Source organism: Cyclopterus lumpus, chromosome 1, assembly GCF_009769545.1.
Source record: "Cyclopterus lumpus isolate fCycLum1 chromosome 1, fCycLum1.pri, whole genome shotgun sequence".
Taxonomy (NCBI): Eukaryota; Metazoa; Chordata; class Actinopteri; order Perciformes; family Cyclopteridae; genus Cyclopterus; species Cyclopterus lumpus.
Window position 1 is genome coordinate 23,348,623 of NC_046966.1, and position 26,067 is coordinate 23,374,689.

Below are 26,067 nucleotides of genomic sequence, written 5' to 3' on the forward strand. Positions count from 1 at the left end.
ATGAAGTAGAGCGGTGGTGCTCGACCTTTTTGAAGATGTAGAAGATGTAATACACAGCGCTGTGTCATCGGCGTCTGATTGAACTGTCAAACCTCAGATCAAAAGAATGTCCAAATCAGACACACGGTTGCACATTTAAAGCTCTCTGCTTCCCTTTAAGACTTTTCCCAGAAACAATCCAGTATTTCCCTGCTTTTTGAATATGTATTGATTACACATCACGTGAAATGTGCATTTTAAATGCAGGTGATCGCTTACGTGCAGTTTCTTTTTGTTTCCTCAGACACGGACATGTATTGCACATCGTCATTGCTGTTTAACAAAAACAATAAAGTTCTGCTGTGCGGAGGAGGCGCTCCTTGTTTACCGCTCGCCAGGCATCCAGTCGGGGTCCATCTTGTTGGCATTGTACGAGGACACATCAGTGATGTTATGGAAGGTTATTTTAGCAGAGCTGTATGGTTAGCAAGTTACGTCACAGAGATTTCTTATTAATAAGCACATTGTGGTAAACTAAACCAATTACGGCAAGTTATTCTCTGTAGAGCACCTTTGTAAACTCTGTTTTGAAAAGGTGCTATATAAATAAAGTTATTATTATCACTTTGAAGCCTTTGTTATGGAAATTCTAAATCATCTTTAACACATAACCTATAAGAAACAATTAAAAAATGAACGTATTTAGGTTACGGAGACTGGTAACAGTATACGGGGCGCACCGCGCAAGTCTGCAGGGGCCCAGCAGAGGGCGCTAATGCCACACAACCCACTAGTCCCAGTGGGGGAAAAAAGGTGAATAATATTGATAGAAATAAGAGGAAATAATATATAAATGGTACGGATTAGTAATAATTGCAAATAATGGCCAGTGGTGGCAAGTAGAGTCATTACCTCTGCTACCATCACCCAGAGGGGCTTCCTGCAGTTTCAGAGCAGTTTCAGGTCCAGGATCTGCCAATCAAGGTTCTTGCCAATCATCACAAGGGACTTCTTAGAAAGAGAGTTTCATCCGTTTTTGGTTGTGATTGAATATCTTGACCTTTAGACTCCTGGCTAAAAAAAAAAAGGGCGAGAACAAGACAATTCAGTGGAAACGTTTGTGTCAGACAAGTCTGTAGTTTCTGGCTCAGTTAAGAAGACGAGAGGGTGGGGGGGGGGGGGGGAGTCTGCAGTCTGAAGTAAAGTCAGCCAGACAGGGGGATGAGGCAGCGTTTCCTCGGTCTCAAGCTTAGAGAAAGAATCCCCCCGTGGAGAGCAGAGTACACAGTTTACAGCTCGCCGCACTTCAAGTCCAAATGTTCCACGAGCCTCGCTGCACATTTCCACTTCAACACCCACTTTAATGCGTGCGAACGACTCCGGTTACTGTTTCATTACCGGCCCATAAACTCCACAATAAGTGGCCCTCTCCGTCACGTCCACCTGAAAGGCGTCCAAGACGACGTCGCCCGCAAAGCGAGCCCCCTGCTTCGGTGTGTGTGTGTGTGTGTGTGTGTGTGTGTGTGTGTGTGTGTGTGTGTGTGTGTGTGTGTGTGTGTGTGTGTGTGTGTGTGTGTGTGTGTGTGTGTGTGTGTGTGTGTGTGTGTGTGTGTGTGTGTGTGTGTGTGTGTGTGTGTGTGTGTGTGTGTGTGTGTGTGTGTGTGTGTGTGTGTGTGTGTGTGTGCGGGCCGAACGTACCACGATGCCACGGACCGGCCCCCGTTTGTAATGCATGTCAGATGGCGTCTCCCGGCTCGTTTGATTTATTTTTGGAGAGGAGTACAAAGAGTAGGGAAGCAGAGGCTGCGAGGGGCAGAAGGGGAAAAATTATTTTTTTTTTTTGGGGGGGGGGGGGGGGGGGGGGGGGGGGGGGGGGGGGGGGGGGGGGGGGTGGCTCCGATGAGAAAACATGGAAGAAACCGGAAGAAATGGGTTCCTCACTCCGAACGGGCCTCGGCTCTCATCCCGCGTCTGTCGCCACTATACGAAGAAATAATGGGTCGGACTGCGTAGACATCCAGGGAAAAATATTTTTGCATGTTCTTCATGTAACGATGAAGGAAGCGGACGGGGGGCGGGCGGAGGATGGATCCATCAAACTGTAATGTTTCAGATTTATTGTACCTCCGGAGCCATTTTAACCCAAACTACGATCTCTTCCCACATTTAACTCGAGTAGTTAAGCTGCCTCATTTGAACCTTATTTGTTTCTGGTAAAAAAAAGACCGTTATGCGTGTAGTAACGAGAGGAAATTGAAAAAAGGAGAAAAAAAAAGAAGCGTTTGTAGGAAAACACACCAAAAATTTATTTATTTTTGGCTTTTATCCCAAAACAACTTACAAAAAGTGAATTCAAGAATCAAGAAAGCCAAAACTACAAAAATGCCATAAGTGAATCTGTTTTTATTCAAGGTATAGTTGTAAAACATGTGTTTTTGGATGACATTGAACCCCATTTTTAACTCTCTGTGTCGTAGTGGTGGCGTTCACCTTTCTGCGGTTCATTCAGCGTTTTCAGGAGAAATACCAAACTGCGCTGGTCGTTATAGCCAATCAATAATAATGCTAATAACGTTAATCGAGAGGATTCTACCTCCTCATTTTATGTAAACAAAGCCACAGCATTACATTTGTATGAGCATTTTGGGTCAGCTAACGGTTTAAATTGTGGCGTTACTGAAGTACGCAAGTTGCGTAACAAATAATCCAACGGTGACTCCCCCCCCCCCCCCCCCCTTTATGGTCAATAATTACGTGGCTTTCATACGGTTTGATACGTTTTTTGTATCTACGAACGCCGGATGAGAACAGCCTGAAAGTGAAGGACCAATCACGACGCCACCCCAAGAAGAAAAGCCAAAAAGGTACCCTCCGAGACCTTCGTCGACACCGGTTGGAGTCCCGAGGTTCCAGAGAGCTCAACAACCAGTCTGTAAGTCTCCGAAGGCGACTGGAGAACCACCTTGTGGTGGCGGCGGTGCAGGTGGAGTCTCACGTGAACCGGCTCTCTAGTCGCCGGGGCACGGAGAACCGCCGATGCTCTCGTAACGAGATCGAACGGAACGAGACGAACGACGAAGGAGAGACGATCCCAAAAAGCGCCGTCGGTTTCGCCGCATGAATGCTTTTCATTTGCGGAGAATCTGAATTTATAACAGAGCCAATTAAACCAATCCTCCAAAAAAGACTTCACTCATCCCCCGGTGACAATACTTCAGCTTCAGTCTGCTTCAAGCCAAAACGTTCAACGTCTCTATAACCGGTCTCGGAGTCCAGAGAAATTCCCCCCTCGCCGCTCCAAAACGGCCCAAAACTCGTTTTTCGGATTTATGGACGAGCTTTACTGGACTGCCGGGAGCCGGCGGTGCAACCGGCGCGCTTGCAAATGAAACGGGCCTTTTTTCCGGAGACGAGACCTTCAAACTCGGGTTCGGGGTGGGGGGGGGGGGGGGGGGGGGGGGGGGGGGGGGATATTTCGGTCGCAGCAACACCGAAATCGGATCCTCCGGCGGCCTTTTTTTCTTTTCTTTTTTTTTTTTTATAGACAAGCACGGTGTAAAAAGTTGACGAGGTGGGAGGGAGAATGTGTGAGGCCACGGGGGGGAAGTAAAAACCTTCATGGAAATTAACTTCTTGGACTCTTCGAGGCGGATGAAGGGACCGTTTATTGAGAGGGTCGTTCTCTGCTCGGTTTAAATGAAGTTTATCTGTAAGCGTCTGGACCTTTTTGTTAGATTAGATTAGATTATATTTTACTTTATTCATCCCCAGGGGGAAATTACTTGAAGCAGTAGCAAAAAACGTTTTACAAATATAAAATAAAATAAAATAGCTGTTGTTTAAAGGAACAGTAAAAGTCCAGTTCAGCTCACTTTGAGGGGAAATGAAATGTGACTTAAAGGACGGTCGGTTGTTAAAGTTATATTTCACGTTTTCATTGTTTTTTAGTGAATTAGAGGAAGTATTCAGATCCTTTACTGCAGTAACATATACTAGTACTACAAAACGCCCCGCGTGAGAATGTTACTGAAGTAAAACTATGCAAGTTTATTCAAGAAAATGTAAAGCATCTTATTTTTTCATAATTGTTTTTAAATCTGTAAAGTAACTAAAGCTGTCAGACATATCTAAAATATGTAAAAGTGACAATGAAAAGAAAAGTACCTCAAATGTGCCCTAAGTTACATTCCACCTCTGAGACGATGCGCAATAGATTAAAAAGAAAGTTAAAAGTTTAAAAAAAGAAGAAACGGTATGTCGGTGTTTACGTGAGCTCCTGTTGCTCCACGCTCTGCTGCTGTGATGGATCGTACAGAGGAAGGTACGACACACACACACACACACACACACACACACACACACACACACACACACACACACACACACACACACACACACACACACACACACACACACACACACACACACACACACACACACACACACACACACACAACCAACCAACCAAGGTCACGTCCAGCCTCCTCGCCCCTCCAGATCACACAAACCCTCAGAGTTTTAGCATTCAAGTGAGGACATTTAGTTTTGTCCGTCTTCATCAAAAAGGCCCCCGGCTTCAGATTATAATTCTTCATCCGTATATATATATATATATATATATATATATATATATATATATATATATATATATATATATATATATATATATATATCTCCAGATGCGTCGTGAACTAAATAAACTACCTGTTTAGGCCACGCCCCCCCCCCAACCGTGCTAACGAGCTAAGCTAATTGAAGTGAATCTGACGCCGCCGCAGGCTCTCATTAACCTGATTGATACACACTTTCCTCGCAGCCACAGATTACACGTCGCTGTGAGTCATTAGTCCGTCCTCTGAGCAGGAGAAATGAATCTGACCCCAGACCTGCCGTCAGGAAAACAAGAAGGATGGCTGGTGAGATGGATGGAGACTCTCGACCTTCAATCAGTTGGATGTCCGACGGCTTATTTCAAGTTTGTCTGTGACTGAACTTAGTAGGCAGGAAGCGTTCAGATCCTTTACTTCATTAACATAACGAATACCAATACTTTTAGTTAAAGTCCTGCAAAATGTTGTTAAAGTAAAAGTATGCTAGTATTATCAGCAGATTACTTAAAGTATGACAAATAAAAGTACTCGTAAAATGCCTTTTACATGTGTTTCCGGATTCATGTGTAAGTTGCATTTTAATGCTGTAGATGTTTTTTAAACTCCTCATCAATGCATCATATTCTATGACATCATCATGTTTGTGAGAACCTCTAGAAAGAAAAACCTGTTTTCAGATTTGTGACGATGCATTTAAAAAAAAAAAAAAAAGTGTATTTATCTGAAGAAGTATGAGGAGTTTATTAAAAACATGAAGGAAAGGTCCTCAAGAATCATTTATATTTGATCTGATTCTGTATTTCCGTATTTCTTCGGTCGTTGTGGATTCGATGACACGCTCATACATGAATAAATAAATAAAAATGAAGATCGTTTAATTCAACAGAAACTGATTAATGAAGCTTTTTGTGTTTCGTATGTCTGTATTTATATTTTCTATTCTTTGTAGAAATCGTGAAAGACCACTACTAGTACTACTAGTACTACTACCACTACTAGTACTACTACTACTACCACTACTACCACTACTAGTACTACTAGTACTACTACCACTACTACCACTACTAGTACTACTACCACTACTAGTACTACTAGTACTACTACCACTACTACCACTACTAGTACTACTACCACTACTACCACTACTAGTACTACTAGTACTACTACTACTACTACCACTACTAGTACTACTACCACTACTAGTACTACTACTACCACTACTACCACTACTAGTACTAGTACTACTACCACTACTAGTACTACTAGTACTACCACTACTAGTACTACTACTACCACTACTAGTACTACTACTACTACCACTACTAGTACTACTACCACTACTAGTACTACTACTAGTACTACTACCACTACTAGTACTACCATCACTACTAGTACTAGTACTACCACTACTAGTACTACTACTACCACTACTAGTACTACCATCACTACCACTACTAGTACTACCACTACTAGTACTACCACTACTAGTACTACCATCACTACTAGTACCACAACTAGTACTAGTACTACCACTACTAGTACTACCATCACTACTAGTACTACTACTACTACCACTACTAGTACTACCATCACTACTAGTACTACTACCACCACTACTAGTACTACCACTACTACTACCACCACTACCACTACTACTACCACCACTACCACTACTACTACCACCACTACGAGTACTACTACCACTACTACTACTGGTACTACCACTACTAGTACTACTACCACTACTACTACTACCAGTACTACCACTACTACTAGTACTACCACTACTACTAGTACTAGTACTACCACTACTACTAGTACTACTACTAGTACTACCACTACTAGTACTACCACTACTACTACCACTACTAGTACTACTACCACTACTAGTACTACTACTAGTACTACCACTACTAGTACTACTACTACTACTAGTACTACCACTACTAGTACTACTACCACTACTAGTACTACTACTAGTACTACCACTACCACTACTAATACTACTACTAGTACTACCACTACTACTACCACTACTAGTACTACCACTACTAGTACTACCACTACTACTGCCACTACTAGTACTACCACTACTAGTACTACTACTAGTACTACCACTAATACTTGTGTATAACAACCCACCTGCGTCTTTAAATGACGTTCAGGTGAACATGACGACCGTCCTTCATAAGCGAGGTCCTACTAGTACTACTACCACTACTAGTACTACTACTACCACTACTACCACTACTAGTACTAGTACTACTACCACTACTACCACTACTAGTATTACTACCACTACTACCACTACTAGTACTACTACCACTACTAGTACTACTACTACTAGTACTACTACCACTACTAGTACTACCATCACTACTAGTACTAGTACTACCACTACTAGTACTACTACTACCACTACTAGTACTACCATCACTACCACTACTAGTACTACCACTACTAGTACTACCACTACTAGTACTACCATCACTACTAGTACCACAACTAGTACTAGTACTACCACTACTAGTACTACCATCACTACTAGTACTACCACTACTAGTACTACCATCACTACTAGTACTACTACCACCACTACTAGTACTACCACTACTACTACCACCACTACTAGTACTACTACCACTACTACTACTGGTACTACTACCACTACTACTAGTACTACCACTACTAGTACTACTACCACTACTACTACTACCAGTACTACCACTACTACTAGTACTACCACTACTACTAGTACTACCACTACTACTAGTACTACTACTAGTACTACCACTACTAGTACTACCACTACTACTACCACTACTACTACCACTACTAGTACTACCACTACTAGTACTACTACTAGTACTACCACTACTAGTACTACCACTACTACTACCACTACTAGTACTACTACCACTACTAGTACTACTACTAGTACTACCACTACCACTACTAATACTACTACTACTACTAGTAGTACTACCACTACTACTACCACTACTAGTACTACCACTACTAGTACTACTACTAGTACTACCACTACTACTAGTACTACCACTACTACTACTAGTACTACCACTAATACTTGTGTATAACAACCCACCTGCGTCTTTAAATGACGTTCAGGTGAACATGACGACCGTCCTTCATAAGCGAGGTCCACTTCCTGCCCCCCCCCCCCCCCCCCCCCCCCCCACACACACACACACACCTACCTAACCTCCTCCACTTCCTCCCACAAGGTAACCATGATCCTCCCCTCCCCTCGTCTCTGGATCCCGTGTCCGACACTGAATACCGTCCCCCTTTTTGCCCCACCACACATGGGGGGGGGGGGGGGGGGGTACACATTTAATCCCTCAGCGAGCATTTAATTAAAGGCAATAAATTATCCAACTTTGCGTTCGGCTCCCAAAGGTCTGCAGGCCGGGCCAGAGAGGGTTTCCAGGAGGAGGCCGGTGAGCTCATGGCGGCTGTTGTTTTAAAGCGCAGTATTGATGGACCGGCGGGTCACAGGTCCAGACCTGGAGGAGGCGGATTAATGGGGGGGGGGGGGGGGCTGCTCGACTCCATGTCTGTGACTCGAGTCCACATTAGGAGTTTGTTTAGATAAACCTGGATACCCTCTGTGGGCCCTGCATGGCCTGCAGCCGTGAGAGAGGGTGTGTGTGTGTGTGTGTGTGTGTGTGTGTGTGTGTGTGGGGGGGGGGGGGGGTCATCTCCTGGGCACCAGAGCCCCAACGAGGAGCTCCCCGGGAACCCATCCATCTCCATCCGAATGTCTCTGCTGCATTCTTTCCTGCTGAGAGAAGACGCACAGGATCACAAACACCGACCCCCCCACCCCCCCCCACACACACACACACACACACACACACACACACACACACACACACACACACACACACACACACACACACACACACTTGAAACATCAGGGGTTTCCCAGGGACTCTGAACGAGGCGTCGTACTCTCTCTTTAAGTATTTGATCGTCAATATTTAATTGAATTGACAATGTCCAGTGGCACAAAATCATCCATCTAGACTTTTGATGTTTTACTTTAAGTCACATTATAAAAAATACTCCATTTACACCAAAAGACTCAAAGTCATCAGCAAGATGGGACCATTCAGAGAGTTATTCTGGGACATTAATGATGCAATAAGGCGCTCGATGCTGGATCATATTTGAACATTTCTTTATTACTGTTGGGTAATTTTTCTACATAAACCAACCGGGTGTTTTATGTGTAAAATATGACTTTAATTATCTGTTTACGGCTCCACGTCATGAGCAATCAGGGGCTTTTGCACAGCTCATAATTGTTGTGCGTTTGTATTTTTTAAATGTTTCTGTCAGGACTCACCTTCACATAACTTTTTGTTTTTTGTTAACAAAAAGCGAAAAAAAATCAGCAAATCGTATATATTGTTTTACCCGAAAATCACTTCAAATGTAATCTCATGAATCTTAACTTGTAAAGTAAGTGAAGGTATGAAATAAATGTAATTTCACAGTAGAAAGCGTCGTGAAAAAGAAGAAGTAAATGTACGTTGTTACATACTTCCACTGCTTTATATAGTGTAAATGTCATTATTAAATATAAATTCAGCAGTCAGTAACTAGCGACCCTTTATAGTTAATCGTTTTCTCTCATCAGTAGGCCGAACATGACCTTTGACCCCATTTGACAGACACCGAAGGCTTTAAAGTTCCCAGAATATTCAAAATAAATAAACGACTCTGGTGTGTATTTGTAATTTGTATTCGTGTGCGTTTATGAATAGCACTAATGTAAATAACTGCAGTAAATCACGTCGTGTTCACTGCCTGATCGATCTGTAGGAAATCACAGCTCCAAAAACAGTTTACAAACATTCTCGCGAGCGACGTCGCCCGTTTATTTCTCCGCGTCGTCGCCTCCGGAAGGCTCTCCTCACTTCCAACGATGCCTCTCATCTTTTTAATTTCTTATTCTTTCACAAGCGCCGAGCGAGCCGACCGCAGGTTTTTAGCTTTTTAAACGTAAATAAATATAAAAAGAAGAAAAAAAGAAAAAAATAGAGATGAAGGCAGTTTCCACAATCCCCTAAAGAGGGCAGTCAAACATGGGAGTTGAACTTGCCGCCTGTCAGTCAGCGCAGAGGGAGAAGACACTCGTGTTGTTTTCTGCTCCAGAAATAACCTCCAGTTGTTTTTTTTTAATAAAACACACACACACACACACACACACACATAAAACCCTTGAACTCATCAGGACAAGCTCTGTTTCCTGCAGCCGGCTGAAGGCCCCGTTTCTCTCTCTCTCTCTCTCTCTCTCCAGTCCCTGCTCCAAATTAGTAATTGAATTTAAGAAGGAAGATAAATGATCTCTTCTGAGGCCGCCAGCTTTGAAATGAGGTGTATCTAGGAAACTCCCAGCGGATTGGGAGAGCACATCCATTGAGGGGGCCAACTGGAGCGTGAGGGGGAACTAATCTCTCCATTTAAGAGTTCGGAGCAGATTTACGTAAATCGCCTTTTATTTTTTCTCTCCTCCTCCTCCTCCTCGGTCGAATTCCTGAGGAAGAGTTGCAACAGAGTGTGCGGCTTCTGCCGGGCCGGGGACCAGCAACGCTCCCTGAGGTCTCTGCACATGCTCGCTGTGTGAAGAGGCCGTTCTGTGGGATCCTAAAACCAAAAGAGGCCGGCAGGCTAAATGTGCCAGAAAGAAAAGAAAAGGCCGAGCGAGCCGGCTGCTGTTACCCTCTTCAAACCGGAGTGACTCTCATAAATTACACATGAAATTGAAGTTGTAATGTTAGTTCCCCTGCCCCCCACCACCACCCACCACCCACCACCCACCGCTCCAGTTCTGTTGAAGGTTTTTTGGCCCTTTTTTCCCCACTCAGAGAATCCACCGGCTCCTCCGGTGCGTTGATTTGAGGTGAATTTAACTGGGCTGCCATGTTGGCGCTCAGAAATGGAAAATTAAATGACGAATAGTTTCTTAATCATAGTTTAAAAGTTGGTCTTCTACTCGCGTCTGAACCCGGGAGAACATTTCTTTTCATTAAAAGTAGCAACACTGAGTAAAAAAGAACAACTCTTTAGTCTACTTTAGAAGTAAAAATGAGGTAAAAACAACAACTCTTTAGTCTACTTTAGAAGTAAAAATGAGGTAAAAACAACAACTCTTTAGTCTACTTTAGAAGTAAAAATGAGGTAAAAACAACAACTCTTTAGTCTACTTTAGAAGTAAAAATGAGGTAAAAACAACAACTCTTTAGTCTACTTTAGAAGTAAAAATGAGGTAAAATAAACAACTCTTTAGTCTACTTTAGAAGTAAAAATGAGGTAAAAACAACAACTCTTTAGAGTACTTTAGAAGTAAAAATGAGGTAAAAGAAACAACTCTTTAGTCTACTTTAGAAGTAAAAATGAGGTAAAAGAAACAACTCTTTAGAGTACTTTAGAAGTAAAAATGAGGTAAAAGAAACAACTCTTTAGAGTACTTTAGAAGTAAAAATTAGGTAAAATAAACAACTCTTTAGTCTACTTTAGAAGTAAAAATGAGGTAAAAACAACAACTCTTTAGAGTACTTTAGAAGTAAAAATGAGGTAAAAGAAACAACTCTTTAGTCTACTTTAGAAGTAAAAATGAGGTAAAAGAAACAACTCTTTAGAGTACTTTAGAAGTAAAAATGAGGTAAAAGAAACAACTCTTTAGAGTACTTTAGAAGTAAAAATGAGGTAAAAGAAACAACTCTTTAGTCTACTTTAGAAGTAAAAATGAGGTAAAAGAAACAACTCTTTAGTCTACTTTAGAAGTAAAAATGAGGTAAAAACAACAACTCTTTAGAGTACTTTAGAAGTAAAAATGAGGTAAAAGAAACAACTCTTTAGTCTACTTTAGAAGTAAAAATGAGGTAAAAACAACAACTCTTTAGTCTACTTTAGAAGTAAAAATGAGGTAAAATAAACAACTCTTTAGTCTACTTTAGAAGTAAAAATGAAGTAAAAACAACAACTCTTTAGTCTACTTTAGAAGTAAAAATGAAGTAAAAACAACAAGGATTAGCAGCTAAATATATTTAGAGTATCCACAGTACTTTTGTAATGTGAAGAGGAGTTGAGTTCTTTATGAGTCCAGAAGCTCAAATAAAAAGGTTAAAGGAAGGAAGGAATATGAACAGAAGGAAGGACAGAAGGAAACAAGGATACGGACAAATAGAAAGGAAAGAAGGAATCATTTCTTAGGACATTGAGGTTTAGAGTTTTCTACAAGATTAATTGGATTAAAAGTGTTTTTCAGCTTGAAGCAGACAAAAAAATGTAAGTTCACGCTCCAACCTTAAAAGCACAACTTGTTCTTTCTGGATCTCTGAATCTTCATCTTCATCTTCATCTTCATCGCTCAAAAGGCTGCACAACAAAAAAAATGTGTTCCTTATAATAAAAAGATCAAATTTGACCCTTTCCAGGAAATGTTGTAATAATACCAGGAAATGAGTAGAAAAGTTATTTAAAAAAAGACCCCGTAAAATAAAGCATTACTTGAAAAGTGATATTGGAGTATGTTTTTTTTTTTTAATATAAAATATTAGTCCTCTAAGTAATACAGTCACTCCAGCTGTGAAAACAAACCTGGAAATACAACAGGTAAACCCGGCTGACTCCTCCCCCTCAGCACCACGGAGAGCCTCCAGGTGATGAAACACTTCCACGAATCGAGGAACAACTGTATTTTGTTTTTTTTATTATTATTATTATTATTATGGGACCCGAGGGAAGATAGAAGTCTATGAAGAAAAAAAAAAAGACAAACACACACAGTGTGAAACGTGAAAACAGTACAAGTCCTTTTCCTTTAAAACAGTATATTATGCAAAAAAAACAACAACAACAAAAAGGCAGCAGCAGAGCACTTGTGAGGACTTTGTCTCTCAGGGGTCACGTGACCTCTGCCGTCCATCTTTTTTCAGAGCGTTCGGCCTCTTGAAAGAACGGTTTCAGGGCGACGCCTCGCGGGGGGGATACAGACATCAGCTATCGCGTCGATATGAGTTCAACTTGCTGGAGAGGAAATAAGGAAAGGGGGGGGGGAGCTCCGCCGGCGTCAAAATGTCCACTCCGGGCTTCTGTAGTTGTAGTCCAGAGAGGAGCGAGACAAGGTCATCTCTGTCAGAGGGCGCTCCGGGCTGCTGACGGCACAGGAAAACCATCAAATCCAGAGTTTGTGCGTCCCTGAAAGCGTCGCCGAGGACGCACAGCTGTTCATTCTCACCCCTCCGGGCTCCCCATCTGTCCCCGCCGTCCCCTGGTTTCCGTCAGGTGTCTTTCCTTTCTCGGGCCAGGTAGTCGCCCCGGGAGGGGGAGGGGCTTGAGTGGAGGACGGGTGGGGCTGTGGGGGGGGGGGGGGGAGGGGGTGGGGGTGGGGTGGTCCCGCTCCGAAAAGGGCCTGCAGACACCGGCTGATGGGAGTCCTGCGGAGAGAGAGCAGATGGCGGCGTGTCAACAGGAAGTCCACTCAGGACGAACAGAACAACCGAGCTGAAGAGGAGGAGGGTAAAAAAAAAAAAAGGAAAAATAAAGGAAATCAGAAATGTGATCGTGATGATATTTTCATTATTTTTTCGGTCGGTGAGAAAAATAGCAAAAGACCGTAAAAGAGACGTAAAATAAACAAATAAGAAAGAGCTTCATGGATCCCGAGGGGGAAAAAGTGGGACATATGAGCAAATATTAGCTGTAAATCCTAAATATATGCAACGTCCACCAACAGGCTGAGGGCGAGAATCAAGCTGGGGTTGCATATAGACGTGTAAATAATAAATAAACATAGTAAATATTTGTTCTGGAAGCTCTGTGACTCCTCACTGAGTTATTACCGTTTTAGTTTGAGTTACTTTTCTTATTTATAGCTTTACTGGTTTATTAGTTATGTAACTGAAGATTTAAAAAAATGCACATTTTAGTAGTTTAAAAAGGGTCAAAGTTTGAGGATCCAGTTTGGAATCATTTTACAGAAGAAGCTAATGAGGGAAAGAAAGAAAAGGAGGCCAAATTGATTGTGGAGTGGTCATTTCCTCGTGTGTGTGTGTGTGTGTGTGTGTGCATGTGCGTGTGTGTGTGTGCGTGTGCGTGTGTGTCTCGGCTGCATGCATGGTCGCATCAGATCCCAGCTGACAGGTGTATTGTTTCCCGGGAGCCGTAAGCTCAATAATAGGCCGAGGGAAGAAAAGAAACGCTTCTTCTGAAGACTCTTTAATTGTCTTCGGTCCGGGTGATGTTGCCGTCTGACTGACCACATTTTAGGGAAACCTCTTCTTCTTCTCCTCCTCCTCCTCCTCCTCCTCCTCCTCCTCCTCCTCCTCCTCCTCCTCCTCCTCCTCCTCCTCCTCCTCCTCCCCCCCCCCCCCCCATCTCTACACTTCCTCTCTCTGCACATTAACATCCTCTTAATCTCCCCTCCTCCCTCCCTCCTCAACTCCAGCTTAATAATGAAAACTGCTTACGGAGTAATTGGACTCCGTGTAATCAAATAAAGAGATGAGAGCGCTCTGCGTCTCTCGCTAATGATCAGCTCGTTAGACCGAACGTGGAGAGGATCTCAGAGGATTAATTGACCTTTAAAATCAGATGGAAATGGCTTTAATTAGCGAGGAGGAGCCCGGAAAAAAAAAAGGACCGGAGAGAGAGAGAGAGAGAGAGAGATGTTTCTTTTAATTTATTATTTTTTGCAGCGCTAAGTCCGTCTTTTGAGAAGTAATACAATAAATAGAAATATCGATATTTTAATACGACAGAGATCCGAAAAGCTCCAGAACCGCCACTAAAAGGGTCTCACAGTGAGAACCCACTTTAACCCACTTTAACCCACTTTATCTCTGTTTCTTTCATTTTTAGTGAACCGGCGTCATAAAAGTCGCCCTTTATTTACTACTAAGCAACAATTACTCGTTTATTGCATTTGACGCTTTAATAAATGGCTGAATTCCATGTTCAAAGTGGATTTATGGACATTTATCTATAATTAATATAGTAGCGTCAGGATATTTGACGATAGTAATGATATTAAAACACTTTTTTATATTGACATGTTATTTGAAAAGCGGCAATCTTGAATATCTTTTATTTAAATCAAGTCACTATCTTTCGCCGAATGAGGGAACACAAAGGGTGACATATGATGAAATTAACGCAATATTTATTACGTTTTGCAGTATCACAAACTGAAAGGTGTATTACGGCTCACGAATCAACCGAAACCCTCCGGACTATTGAGGCACAATTCCTTATTTTTTCTTCTTCATTTAAATAGAAATTCATAAAATTAACCAGGATATATATATTTATATCACTGTCAATGGAAAGAGTTACGAGTTTGAGAAGATAAGGAGCGAGTTTTGACGTAAACCAGGAAAAAGTTCCAATAAACCGGCTCGTGGATTATCCTGATTAATGGGGATTAATGTCATTATTAAACAAAAATTTTAAAAAAACGTTGACTTTTTTTCTCGCGGTACTCACGGCGTTTTTTTACCGGGACACTGGGCGTGTCCTCTGGCTGCAGCGTGGTGCTGGTGGTGCTACATGTAGTGCCACTGGCCCTCCACGCCCATCCCCACCCCGCCGATAGGACCTGCAGGACAAACACAGACACACAGCTGAGTACAATAATAATGTCAACAATACTAAATACAAGGTATGTGTACTGTACCTGCGAAATACAGGTAAATATTGTAGTTTTTAACTGCACCGCATTTAGCTTTAGTTACTTTACATATTGCAGTTTTTCATCTCCTTTCAACAGCCCACAACAACATAAGGTATGAGGTTGAATTGTGTGTGTGTGTGTGTGTGTGTGTGTGTGTGTGTGTGTGTGTGTTTACCAGGTGGTCTGATTCCCATGTGTGTCTGTCCGTCCATAACGAAGCTTCCCATTGGCTGACCATCTGGGCCGTACGGTCCTGCATGGCCCACTGTGGACAGAGAGAGGGGGGGGGGGGGATTACTCATTTTAATTATCTGGCTGCCTGCTGTCCCACAGTGATGACATCACTCTCACACTCACACAGCGAGGCTAAAGACGGTCTGACAGCTGCTGTCTATCACATAGCTCCTTCGTGGGGAGCGAGAGGACACATTTACTTTAACGTTGCTATTCCTGCTCCCCGGAGGATGAACTACAATGACCCCTGTGGTGACCCCTGACCTATAGACTGTATATATATATATATATATATATATATATATACGTAGTCACTGTAAAGCCACCCGTTGGTAATTTTGAAGCCTTTGAGTTCGTCATTTCAGCCGTCGCCATCTTGTCTTTATGTAGTAAAGTACAACCACATTCTTAGGCGACCAAAATACTGAAAACACGGACAACCCGCAGACTGGACAATGCCGTGGTCGACCTGTCAATCACCTTGTAGCCCCGCCCTAAAGCATCCCCTGCTTTATGGTCTGTTTGACTCTAAATGACCATAATTTACTAAATGAACATCACGCTGTATTGAAGAAGACGTGAAACTAGAGATTGAGACCAAAAACTAATGTTTACAATGTTTACTGAGGGAATACATCAAGAGAAGTAGAGTCATTTATATAGACTTCTATACAACCAGAGGAGTCGCCCCCTGGTGGTCAGGAGAGAGAATGCAGCTTTAACACATGAAGCATAGACTTCTATACAACCAGAGGAGTCGCCCCCTGGTGGTCAGGAGAGAGAATGCAGCTTTAACACATGAAGCATAGACTTCTATACAACCAGAGGAGTCGTCCCCTGGTGGTCAGGAGAGAGAATGCAGCTTTAACACATGAAGCATAGACTTCTATACAACCAGAGGAGTCTCCCCCTGGTGGTCAGGAGAGAGAATGCAGCTTTAACACATGAAGCATAGACTTCTATACAACCAGAGGAGTCGCCCCCTGGTGGTCAGGAGAGAGAATGCAGCTTTAACACATGAAGCATAGACTTCTTTACAATGTTTACTGAGGGAATACATCAAGAGATGTAGAGTCATTTATATAGACCTCTATGTAGAATTTGACTTCTTTTTTTGCAACAAATGCACGATGTTTGAATAAAAACTACAATAACCGTCTGTTTTAAGAAATTACTGACACTTAAAAGGAAGAAAAAAAGGAACTGTATATTTGCGTTTTTACAGATTTGCGTCTTCAGGAGGAACCAACGGGCTCGAAGCTGAGAGCCACAGACAGGAAGTCAAAGTGTAGAGAGACGGATTACTGTGTTAACGTATGTAATTAACCCAAAAGACAAACACGAAGTCGACAGAAATCACCAAAAAATGCTGCAGGTTTAACAGTTTTTACAGATCCTCATCTCAAAATGCTGAAGTTCACGTCTTACTATTAGTTTCGTATATAATTTCAGTATAAAATCTAAATAAAATCTCTTCCGTTTCTTCTAAACTTGTTTACGCTGTAGTTTATTTTCCTCTTTTTCATCTCTTCGTCTGATCTTCGGGAGGGAGGAGAAGAGGAGGAGGACGGAGGGAGGGAGGCGGTCATTAATCAATGATGAGATGACTTAAAATGAAAAGCATTCGTCTCTCGCGGGGGACATTAGCTCCATAAAGTTTCATCCTGAGGGGACGGGAAGTTTTTTTAAAACATTTTTTTCTTGTCAATCTACATAGTCACATTCCCAGGATCCAGGTCTTTAACAGTTTCTCATCGCCCTCATTCAGCAGCGCGTCAACGCTTTTGTGTGGAAGTCAGCTGCGGGGGTAAACGCTAACAAAGCTCAGGGGCCAAAAGGCTAGCGGTACTTTAGCCCCCCGCTTTAGCCCGGCTCCTATTTGTTTTAATCCCAGGTTAAAATGTTCAATGGAGTGGTCAGTCAAAGCGATTAGCGTCTTTGTCTGGAGATAATCCTGCTGGGGTTTAGAGGCCATTCAATCCTGGAGTTTAAGCTTCTCTGTTTCGCTTTAACACACCGAGGAGCCAAGAGAGCAAAAGACAGAGTGAGGAGGGGGGGGGGGTCACCAGTGAGGCTTTTTAGTGCGTCTTACTGCTCAGATTCAGGCTGCAGGAGTGTGTTTACATGCACTTAGTATTCCAGATGTGATCAGGTGTTTGGAGGGTCCCGGTTTGCGCATGAAGACGTCAAATTCTGGTCTCACAAATTTGAATAACCCCCTTTTTCCCTGCTTTATGGTCTGTTTGACTCTAAATGACCATAATTCACTAAATGAACGTTGCGCTGTATTGAAGAAGACTTGAAACTAGAGATTGAGACCAAAAACTAATGTTTACAATGTTTACTGAGGGAATAAATCAAGAGAAGTAGAGTCATTTATATAGACTTCTATACAACCAGAGGAGTCGCCCCCTGGTGGTCAGGAGAGAGAATGCAGCTTTAACACATGAAGCACAGACTTCTATACAACCAGAGGAGTCGCCCCCTGGTGGTCAGTAGAGAGAATGCAGCTTTAACACGTGAAGCATAGACTTCTATACAACCAGAGGAGTCGCCCCCTGGTGGTCAGGAGAGAGAATGCAGCTTTAACACGTGAAGCATAGACTTCTATACAACCAGAGGAGTCGCCCCCTGGTGGTCAGGAGAGAGAATGCAGCTTTAACTCATGAAGCATAGACTTCTATACAACCAGAGGAGTCGCCCCCTGGTGGTCAGGAGAGAGAATGCAGCTTTAACACGTGAAGCTATGAGATATGGATTAATGTCTGCCGTCACACCTGAGTGAAATAAATAAACACCTTAAACAATATCTTCAATTTGAAAAGAGCGATTCGCTGAATTCAATCTGTGAAAATGTGGATTTTGAAAGGCTAAATGCCAACGATTATGGATTAAAGCAGACTTCTTATACGCTATAGAAACACGTTGGAAAATCTTTTCATCAGGACATTTTTACTTTTGGAGTTATTAGATCACAAAAGCCCCGAAAACCCAAAAAAACCTTCAAACACTTCTATCACGGAGGCACATTTCCTCTGTCACTCTTCTGCATTTTGGACTTGAAACCGTAGACGTAGAAATCCGGGATGAAAAGGTTTAAGAACGCAACCGTGTCACGGTACCGCCGAAGCAACGCTCATCAATCAAGTGGACGAACAAAACCAGCAAGTCCTCAGCGTAGTTCTTCAGCATGTGGGATGCATTCAAATCTTTTTGTTTATTTATTATTTTACGTGACCACCGTAGCCAGAACTGTCACAGAGAGAAAACTCTTGAGATCTGTGGAAGAAACAGGCTAATTTATCGACATGCCGAGCTCAAAAAGAATAAATAAATCTATTGTTGTTTACACCCTCTGGGCTTGATTTGTTATTTTTCCCCAGACACAAACTGTCAAATCTCAAATTTCGAACTTTTCACGGCCCACACGACATCATCACGAAATTAAGCTCCGATGAACAAAAACAGGTTGAACAGAAAACAATAGCTCTTTTTTTTTTAAGAATGTCAATTATTTAAAATCAAAAGAACAGGATATTTCATCATCAAAAGCAAAGCATTAATAAATGACGCTGTGTTACTATCAGGTCTAGTAAAGTAAGGAGAGTATTTATATATATATATATATATATATATATATATATATAAATAAAGAAGTATAAAAACTCACCTGCTCTGTTGGATTGGTCGATCATGGGCTGAACGATCCGCCGCCTCGCGTTGATGAACCTGAGGAGCAGAAGAGGAGAGAACCGGGAGGAGAAGGTTTATAAGTGAGACAAATATCACTTCTTTCTCTCGCGGGAGTTATTTCTCGTTAAAATCACAAGATAGAGATGAAAAGTGCTTCATACGACCAACGTGGAACATGGAAAGAAAAGAAAGATACAGAATTATCTCACCTAGATTTTTATATTGATAAAGAATTAGCTTCTTTTTTTTTTTACCATTTGGGGGGAAGATAAGATACAATGATGAAAAATGTCCTTGTTTTTTACATTAAAAATAACTGATATTTCAAGGATTAAAACCAAGAAGCAAAGGAAACCAATGGTTTAGTTTCTGAACTGGTTTGTTTTTTTTGTTTAGCGGCTAAAATGTAAACATATCCAAAGGTTTAAGTTTAAAACGCTAACATTTGGGTTTCAGTAAGCTCAGAGTTCAGGTTAGTAACTAAAGAAGGTTAATATTATTAGCCAGGAATTATTATCCTGTGGCTTTGACTTTTGAAACATTACCAGAATTTTAGATTAGCGTCTAAAGCGTCGGTACCGTCTGCGGTCCGGTTTATTAGCTAACGCAGTCGGATTTTCTAAATTCAACAGTTCAGTTAAGCAGCTAAATTACTAAAAAAAAAATGTATAGTTTAACAGCTACAACTATGTTCACGTTTCCCTGGTGATCCAAAAGATAAAGCGTGGTTTATTCCATCCGCTTGCATCTAGAAACCCCCCGTTAGCTAAAAGTCAGGTTTGGTTCAAGTTAAGTTCTGATTCATTTGCAGCTAAGATCAACTCCAATGTTAGCCGTTAGCTCGGTGTTTGAAGCATTGCTCCACGTTAACACGGTTATTTTGTACAGTACTTCTTAACCAAGTTACAACTGTGGTAGAAAAGAGTGAAACCAAGTTTGTGATGCTTCAGGCGTCGAGGGTGGGTGGGTGGGTGGGTGTGGGGGGGGGGGGGGGGGGGGGGGTCGGGGGCTGCAGCAGCGGTGCATTCATACATGTCCCCTTCTAAGTACACTCTTGAAAGCCATCATCCTGGTATGCGTGACCTATGACCTGGCACCTTCTGTGACCCCGCCCCCCTCCATTCCCCTCTGCAGAGGAGCGCTCTGGTCTTCCTCAGCTTAAAGCCTTCTGAACCGCCTGTCGACCCCTCCTGACCCGCCCCGGAGTGAAAGCTCTGTGGTTTCCCCACTTGATTTATGTCCCCTACAACCACCTCCGCACCCTCACCCCACCTCCCTCCCCCCCCCAGGGATCGTTCCATTTCAACTTGTTCGGAAAAGAGGGAGGATAGGGGGGTACCAAAGGGGGTGGGGGGGGACGACGACCCTGTTTCCTTTTCAGGAAAACAAAAGCCAGAGCAGCCTTTTCAGGGAGTAAAACATAAATAAAATAAAAAGGCTAGCAAGAGGAGGAGGAGGAGGAGGAGGAGGAAGGGTGAAATACAGAAGAGTTTTTAAAGGAGAGTAAAGGACAACTTTCACTATAATATTTGACATTGTCGGGTCTCGCCGGAGTTTCCTCCTAAATAATTTAAATAGTAAAAACACCAAATGTACTTTGAGATGAGGAGAAAAGACTTTGTTCGCGAACAATGTCTCGAGATAATTAAAAGAAAAGAAGAGGAAGAATAAATAAAATATGTTTTCTGTCGCACTAAATGATGTTTTAAATGTGTTATGTGACTTTTTTTTAAATGATTAAACTCCCGGGATGAAAATCACAACTTGTTTAGTTTGATTTAAACTCAGCATATAAAGTTATAAAGTGATGTTATTCTTTTTTTTTTAAATAGTCGTTTTTTTAAAGAAAGTTTAGATGGGGAAAAAAAATTAAAAAGTCACCTGACCGTCTGTTTTTAACTTCCATTAAAGAGTCAAGAGCTTCACCCAATTATGACCGCCTTCACACCATGAGACCGAGTTTACAGCTGTCAACCCATAAACACACACACACACACACACACACACACACACACACACACACACACACACACACACACACACACACACACACACACACACACACACACACCATCAGCTGCCCGCCAACACACTGAGGGGTATTCTTCTGCAGCCAGACGGCCCCTAAAAGGTTTGTATCGGGTCATAATTGGCATTATTGATCTAACCTTTATTTATCTTGGATGGTTCTGTTAAGATTTTAAAAATCTCTTTTCTTAGGGGGCCCAAGACGTTGCTCGAACACAGTCTATTGTCTTCTTCTTTTGGGGATATTTAAAACCACGTCACCTGCTCCAACTGTTGCTTAGTCACATGGATGCGTTTCATTTGTGTGTCCGCCACGAAAAAAGGAACTTATAAATTTACTTATTTTCACCTGACGACAGACGATCTGTGTGCACAAAAAACAACAGATTGCATTTCGTGACTATTTCATGATACCGGGCTGGTTTCTCACTTTAAAAAAACAACAACAACACAAATAACAGACTTAAAAGCAAACAAAAACAACATGTAACCCAACAGCCGATTGCATCAACGATTAAATAAACATTGTGTTCATTCGGCCATCTTTGGATTTGATATTTTCCGTCGTTACGACCTCACCTCTAAATCTTTTTACTTCCCAATTAAATATATTACAAACTAAAAACCGAAGGGGCTCTCTGGGCCTGCCCCCTCTCTATTACCTCCAGCCCCTCCCCTCAGGAGGAGGAGGAGGAGGAGGAGGAGGAGGAGGGGGAGGGGTTTGCTCCTCTCTGTACAGTCAGTCTCCTCTCCTGAGATTTTAAACAAAGCTGCTACACAACCACAATCACCAAACACACACACACTGACACACTGCTTGTAAAACAGTCGATAAGTCCCGCCCACCTTGGGTGTCACTCTCAGGTCAGTACGCCACCCCTCGCTCCCTCCCTCCTCGCTCCCTCCCTCCTAGCTCCCTCCCTTCCTCACCCTCTCAACCCTCCACAACGGGTGTGTTTAAATAAACCAGTCCAGCTGTTTGCCATGAAAATGCCATTTACACCAACTGCCCCCCCCACCCCCCCCACACACACACATCCCCTCCACCCCCCTCTGACACACTCTCATAAATCAACAAACACAAATATGAAGAAAAAACCCTGATATGAATATTAATATGAACAAGATTCAATTAAATTACCTTTTAGTTTCTTTATGATCAGATAAAAGGTGAGGAGGAAAGGAGAGGAAACAAGGAGAGGAAATATAAAAGGAAGCAAGGCAAGTAAACAAGGGAAAGAGATGAAAGGAAGGAAGGAAGCAAGGAAAGTAGAAGGGTGGAAACAAGGATATGAAATATAAAAGGAAGCAAGGGAAGTAAACAAGGAAAAGAGATGAAAGGAAGCAAGGAAGCAAGGAAAGTAGAAGGGTGGAAACAAGGATATGAAATATAAAAGGAAGCAAGGGAAGTAAACAAGGAAAAGAGATGAAAGGAAGCAAGGAAAGTAGAAGGGTGGAAACAAGGATATGAAATATAAAAGGAAGCAAGGGAAGTAAACAAGGGAAAGAGATGAAAGGAAGCAAGGAAAGCAGAAGGGTGGAAACAAGGATAGGAAATATAAAAGGAAGTAAGGGAAGTAAACAAGGGAAAGAGATGAAAGGAAGCAAGGAAAGTAGAAGGGTGGAAACAAGGAGAGGTTATATAAAAGGAAGTAAGGGAAGTAAACAAGGGAAAGAGATTAAAGGAAGCAAGGAAAGTAGAAGGGTGGAAACAAGGATAGGAAATATAAAAGGAAGCAAGGGAAGTAAACAAGGGAAAGAGATGAAAGGAAGCAAGGAAAGTAGAAGGGTGGAAACAAGGATATGAAATATAAAAGGAAGTAAGGGAAGTAAACAAGGGAAAGAGATGAAAGGAAGCAAGGAAAGTAGAAGGGTGGAAACAAGGATAGGTTATATAAAAGGAAGTAAGGGAAGTAAACAAGGAAAAGAGATGAAAGGAAGCAAGGAACCAAGGAAAATAGAAGGGTGGAAACAAGGATATGAAATATAAAAGGAAGCAAGGGAAGTAAACAAGGAAAAGAGATGAAAGGAAGCAAGGAAAGTAGAAGGGTGGAAACAAGGATAGGAAATATAAAAGGAAGCAAGAGAAGTAAACAAGGGAAAGAGATTAAAGGAAGCAAGGAAAGTAGAAGGGTGGAAACAAGGATATGAAATATAAAAGGAAGCAAGGGAAGTAAACAAGGAAAAGAGATGAAAGGAAGAAAGGAAGCAAGGAAAGTAGAAGGGTGGAAACAAGGAGAGGTTATATAAAAGGAAGTAAGGGAAGTAAACAAGGAAAAGAGATGAAAGGAAGCAAGGAACCAAGGAAAGTAGAAGGGTGGAAACAAGGATAGGAAATATAAAAGGAAGTAAGGGAAGTAAACAAGGGAAAGAGATGAAAGGAAGCAAGGAAAGCAGAAGGGTGGAAACAAGGATAGGAAATATAAAAGGAAGTAAGGGAAGTAAACAAGGGAAAGAGATGAAAGGAAGCAAGGAAAGTAGAAGGGTGGAAACAAGGAGAGGTTATATAAAAGGAAGTAAGGGAAGTAAACAAGGGAAAGAGATTAAAGGAAGCAAGGAAAGTAGAAGGGTGGAAACAAGGATAGGAAATATAAAAGGAAGCAAGGGAAGTAAACAAGGGAAAGAGATGAAAGGAAGCAAGGAAAGTAGAAGGGTGGAAACAAGGATATGAAATATAAAAGGAAGTAAGGGAAGTAAACAAGGGAAAGAGATGAAAGGAAGCAAGGAAAGTAGAAGGGTGGAAACAAGGATAGGTTATATAAAAGGAAGTAAGGGAAGTAAACAAGGAAAAGAGATGAAAGGAAGCAAGGAACCAAGGAAAATAGAAGGGTGGAAACAAGGATATGAAATATAAAAGGAAGCAAGGGAAGTAAACAAGGAAAAGAGATGAAAGGAAGCAAGGAAAGTAGAAGGGTGGAAACAAGGATAGGAAATATAAAAGGAAGCAAGAGAAGTAAACAAGGGAAAGAGATTAAAGGAAGCAAGGAAAGTAGAAGGGTGGAAACAAGGATATGAAATATAAAAGGAAGCAAGGGAAGTAAACAAGGAAAAGAGATGAAAGGAAGAAAGGAAGCAAGGAAAGTAGAAGGGTGGAAACAAGGAGAGGTTATATAAAAGGAAGTAAGGGAAGTAAACAAGGAAAAGAGATGAAAGGAAGCAAGGAACCAAGGAAAGTAGAAGGGTGGAAACAAGGATAGGAAATATAAAAGGAAGTAAGGGAAGTAAACAAGGGAAAGAGATGAAAGGAAGCAAGGAAAGTAGAAGGGTGGAAACAAGGATATGAAATATAAAAGGAAGTAAGGGAAGTAAACAAGGGAAAGAGATGAAAGGAAGCAAGGAAAGTAGAAGGGTGGAAACAAGGATATGAAATATAAAAGGAAGCAAGGGAAGTAAACAAGGAAAAGAGATGAAAGGAAGCAAGGAAAGTAGAAGGGTGGAAACAAGGATAGGTTATATAAAAGGAAGTAAGGGAAGTAAACAAGGAAAAGAGATGAAAGGAAGCAAGGAACCAAGGAAAATAGAAGGGTGGAAACAAGGATATGAAATATAAAAGGAAGCAAGGGAAGTAAACAAGGAAAAGAGATGAAAGGAAGCAAGGAAAGTAGAAGGGTGGAAACAAGGATATGAAATATAAAAGGAAGCAAGGGAAGTAAACAAGGAAAAGAGATGAAAGGAAGAAAGGAAGCAAGGAAAGTAGAAGGGTGGAAACAAGGAGAGGTTATATAAAAGGAAGTAAGGGAAGTAAACAAGGAAAAGAGATGAAAGGAAGCAAGGAAGCAAGGAAAGTAGAAGGGTGGAAACAAGGATATGAAATATAAAAGGAAGCAAGGGAAGTAAACAAGGGAAAGAGATGAAAGGAAGCAAGGAAAGTAGAAGGGTGGAAACAAGGATATGAAATATAAAAGGAAGCAAGGGAAGGAAACAAGGGAGGAGATGAAAGTAAAACAAGGTAAAGAGAATAAAAGAGGGAGTAAAGGAAATAATGAGAGGAAGAAGTCATGTGCAAATTCAAGCATAATTTCTATATTACAGTGTAAATGAACCAACGCCATAGCAACCAGTTTGTGCCCCCCCCCCCCCCCCTCATTTGATCCCCCAGCTCCATTTAAAGCCTTCGTCTCTGCTCGCTCGTTCACTCTGAATCTGCAGAATCAGGGAAAAATGCTGCGAGCCGCTCCGGAGGCGTTACCACGGCAACTGCCAAATATTCAGAGGGAGCGGGGCTCAATGGCACCAGGACAAACACATCGCCTCGGAAAGTCTGAAGGTCGGAACGCATGTGAAATATATTAATTTGAGCGTTTAATGATAAACAGAAATTAATAATAAATTAAAAAATGAATTAAAAAAATATATAAAATCTGCGTTAATTTCATGACCGAAGCGTCAGAGCGAGTTTTGGGATCGTTTAAATCCTTTAAAAATGAGATCATTAAACAGAAGAAAAGGGACTCAGTATGTCTGCTGTCTATAAATCATGCAAAATGTACGGATATCAAATCTAAATACTTCCTCTTTTTGTTTCACATGATTGATCAACTTGATTCAAGCGTTTCATTTTCTTCTTATTAATAATAATAATTAGCACGCACATTAACATTTACGTCGTCTTTTTCCGATCAACCGCGTTGCTACTGAACAATCTGGTCTCTTTTTAAATCTCTTTTTAAATCTCTTTTTAAATTCCCAGAGTCGCCTTCAAATGAGGAAGAAGCCTGGTGTTTGTGTTGGAGACGGCGTTCGGCGTTCGGCGTTCGGCATCAATTCACGATCTTTTCTTTACGTTCCCGTGCCACGAACTTAACGAAAAAAAAAAAG

At 41.7% G+C, this 26,067-nt stretch overlaps 2 protein-coding genes across 3 annotated transcripts in view; both read right to left on the minus strand.

The window, feature by feature from the left end:
- The window catches only part of LOC117732666 (E3 ubiquitin-protein ligase TRIM21-like), a 703,346-nt gene that overhangs the window by 140,619 nt on the left and 536,660 nt on the right, over nucleotides 1-26,067 (minus strand). The window lies entirely within an intron of this gene.
- Nucleotides 13,011-26,067, minus strand: part of meis1a (Meis homeobox 1 a) — a 38,025-nt gene continuing 24,968 nt past the window's right edge. The window contains exons 10-13 of the mRNA XM_034544384.1: nucleotides 19,199-19,257; nucleotides 15,470-15,559; nucleotides 15,108-15,219; nucleotides 13,011-13,060 (exon numbers count right to left, since the gene is read on the minus strand). Of these exons, the coding sequence (XP_034400275.1) occupies nucleotides 15,167-15,219; nucleotides 15,470-15,559; nucleotides 19,199-19,257 (202 nt within the window). The 3' untranslated portion in view covers nucleotides 13,011-13,060; nucleotides 15,108-15,166. The remainder of the gene's footprint in view (nucleotides 13,061-15,107; nucleotides 15,220-15,469; nucleotides 15,560-19,198; nucleotides 19,258-26,067) is intronic.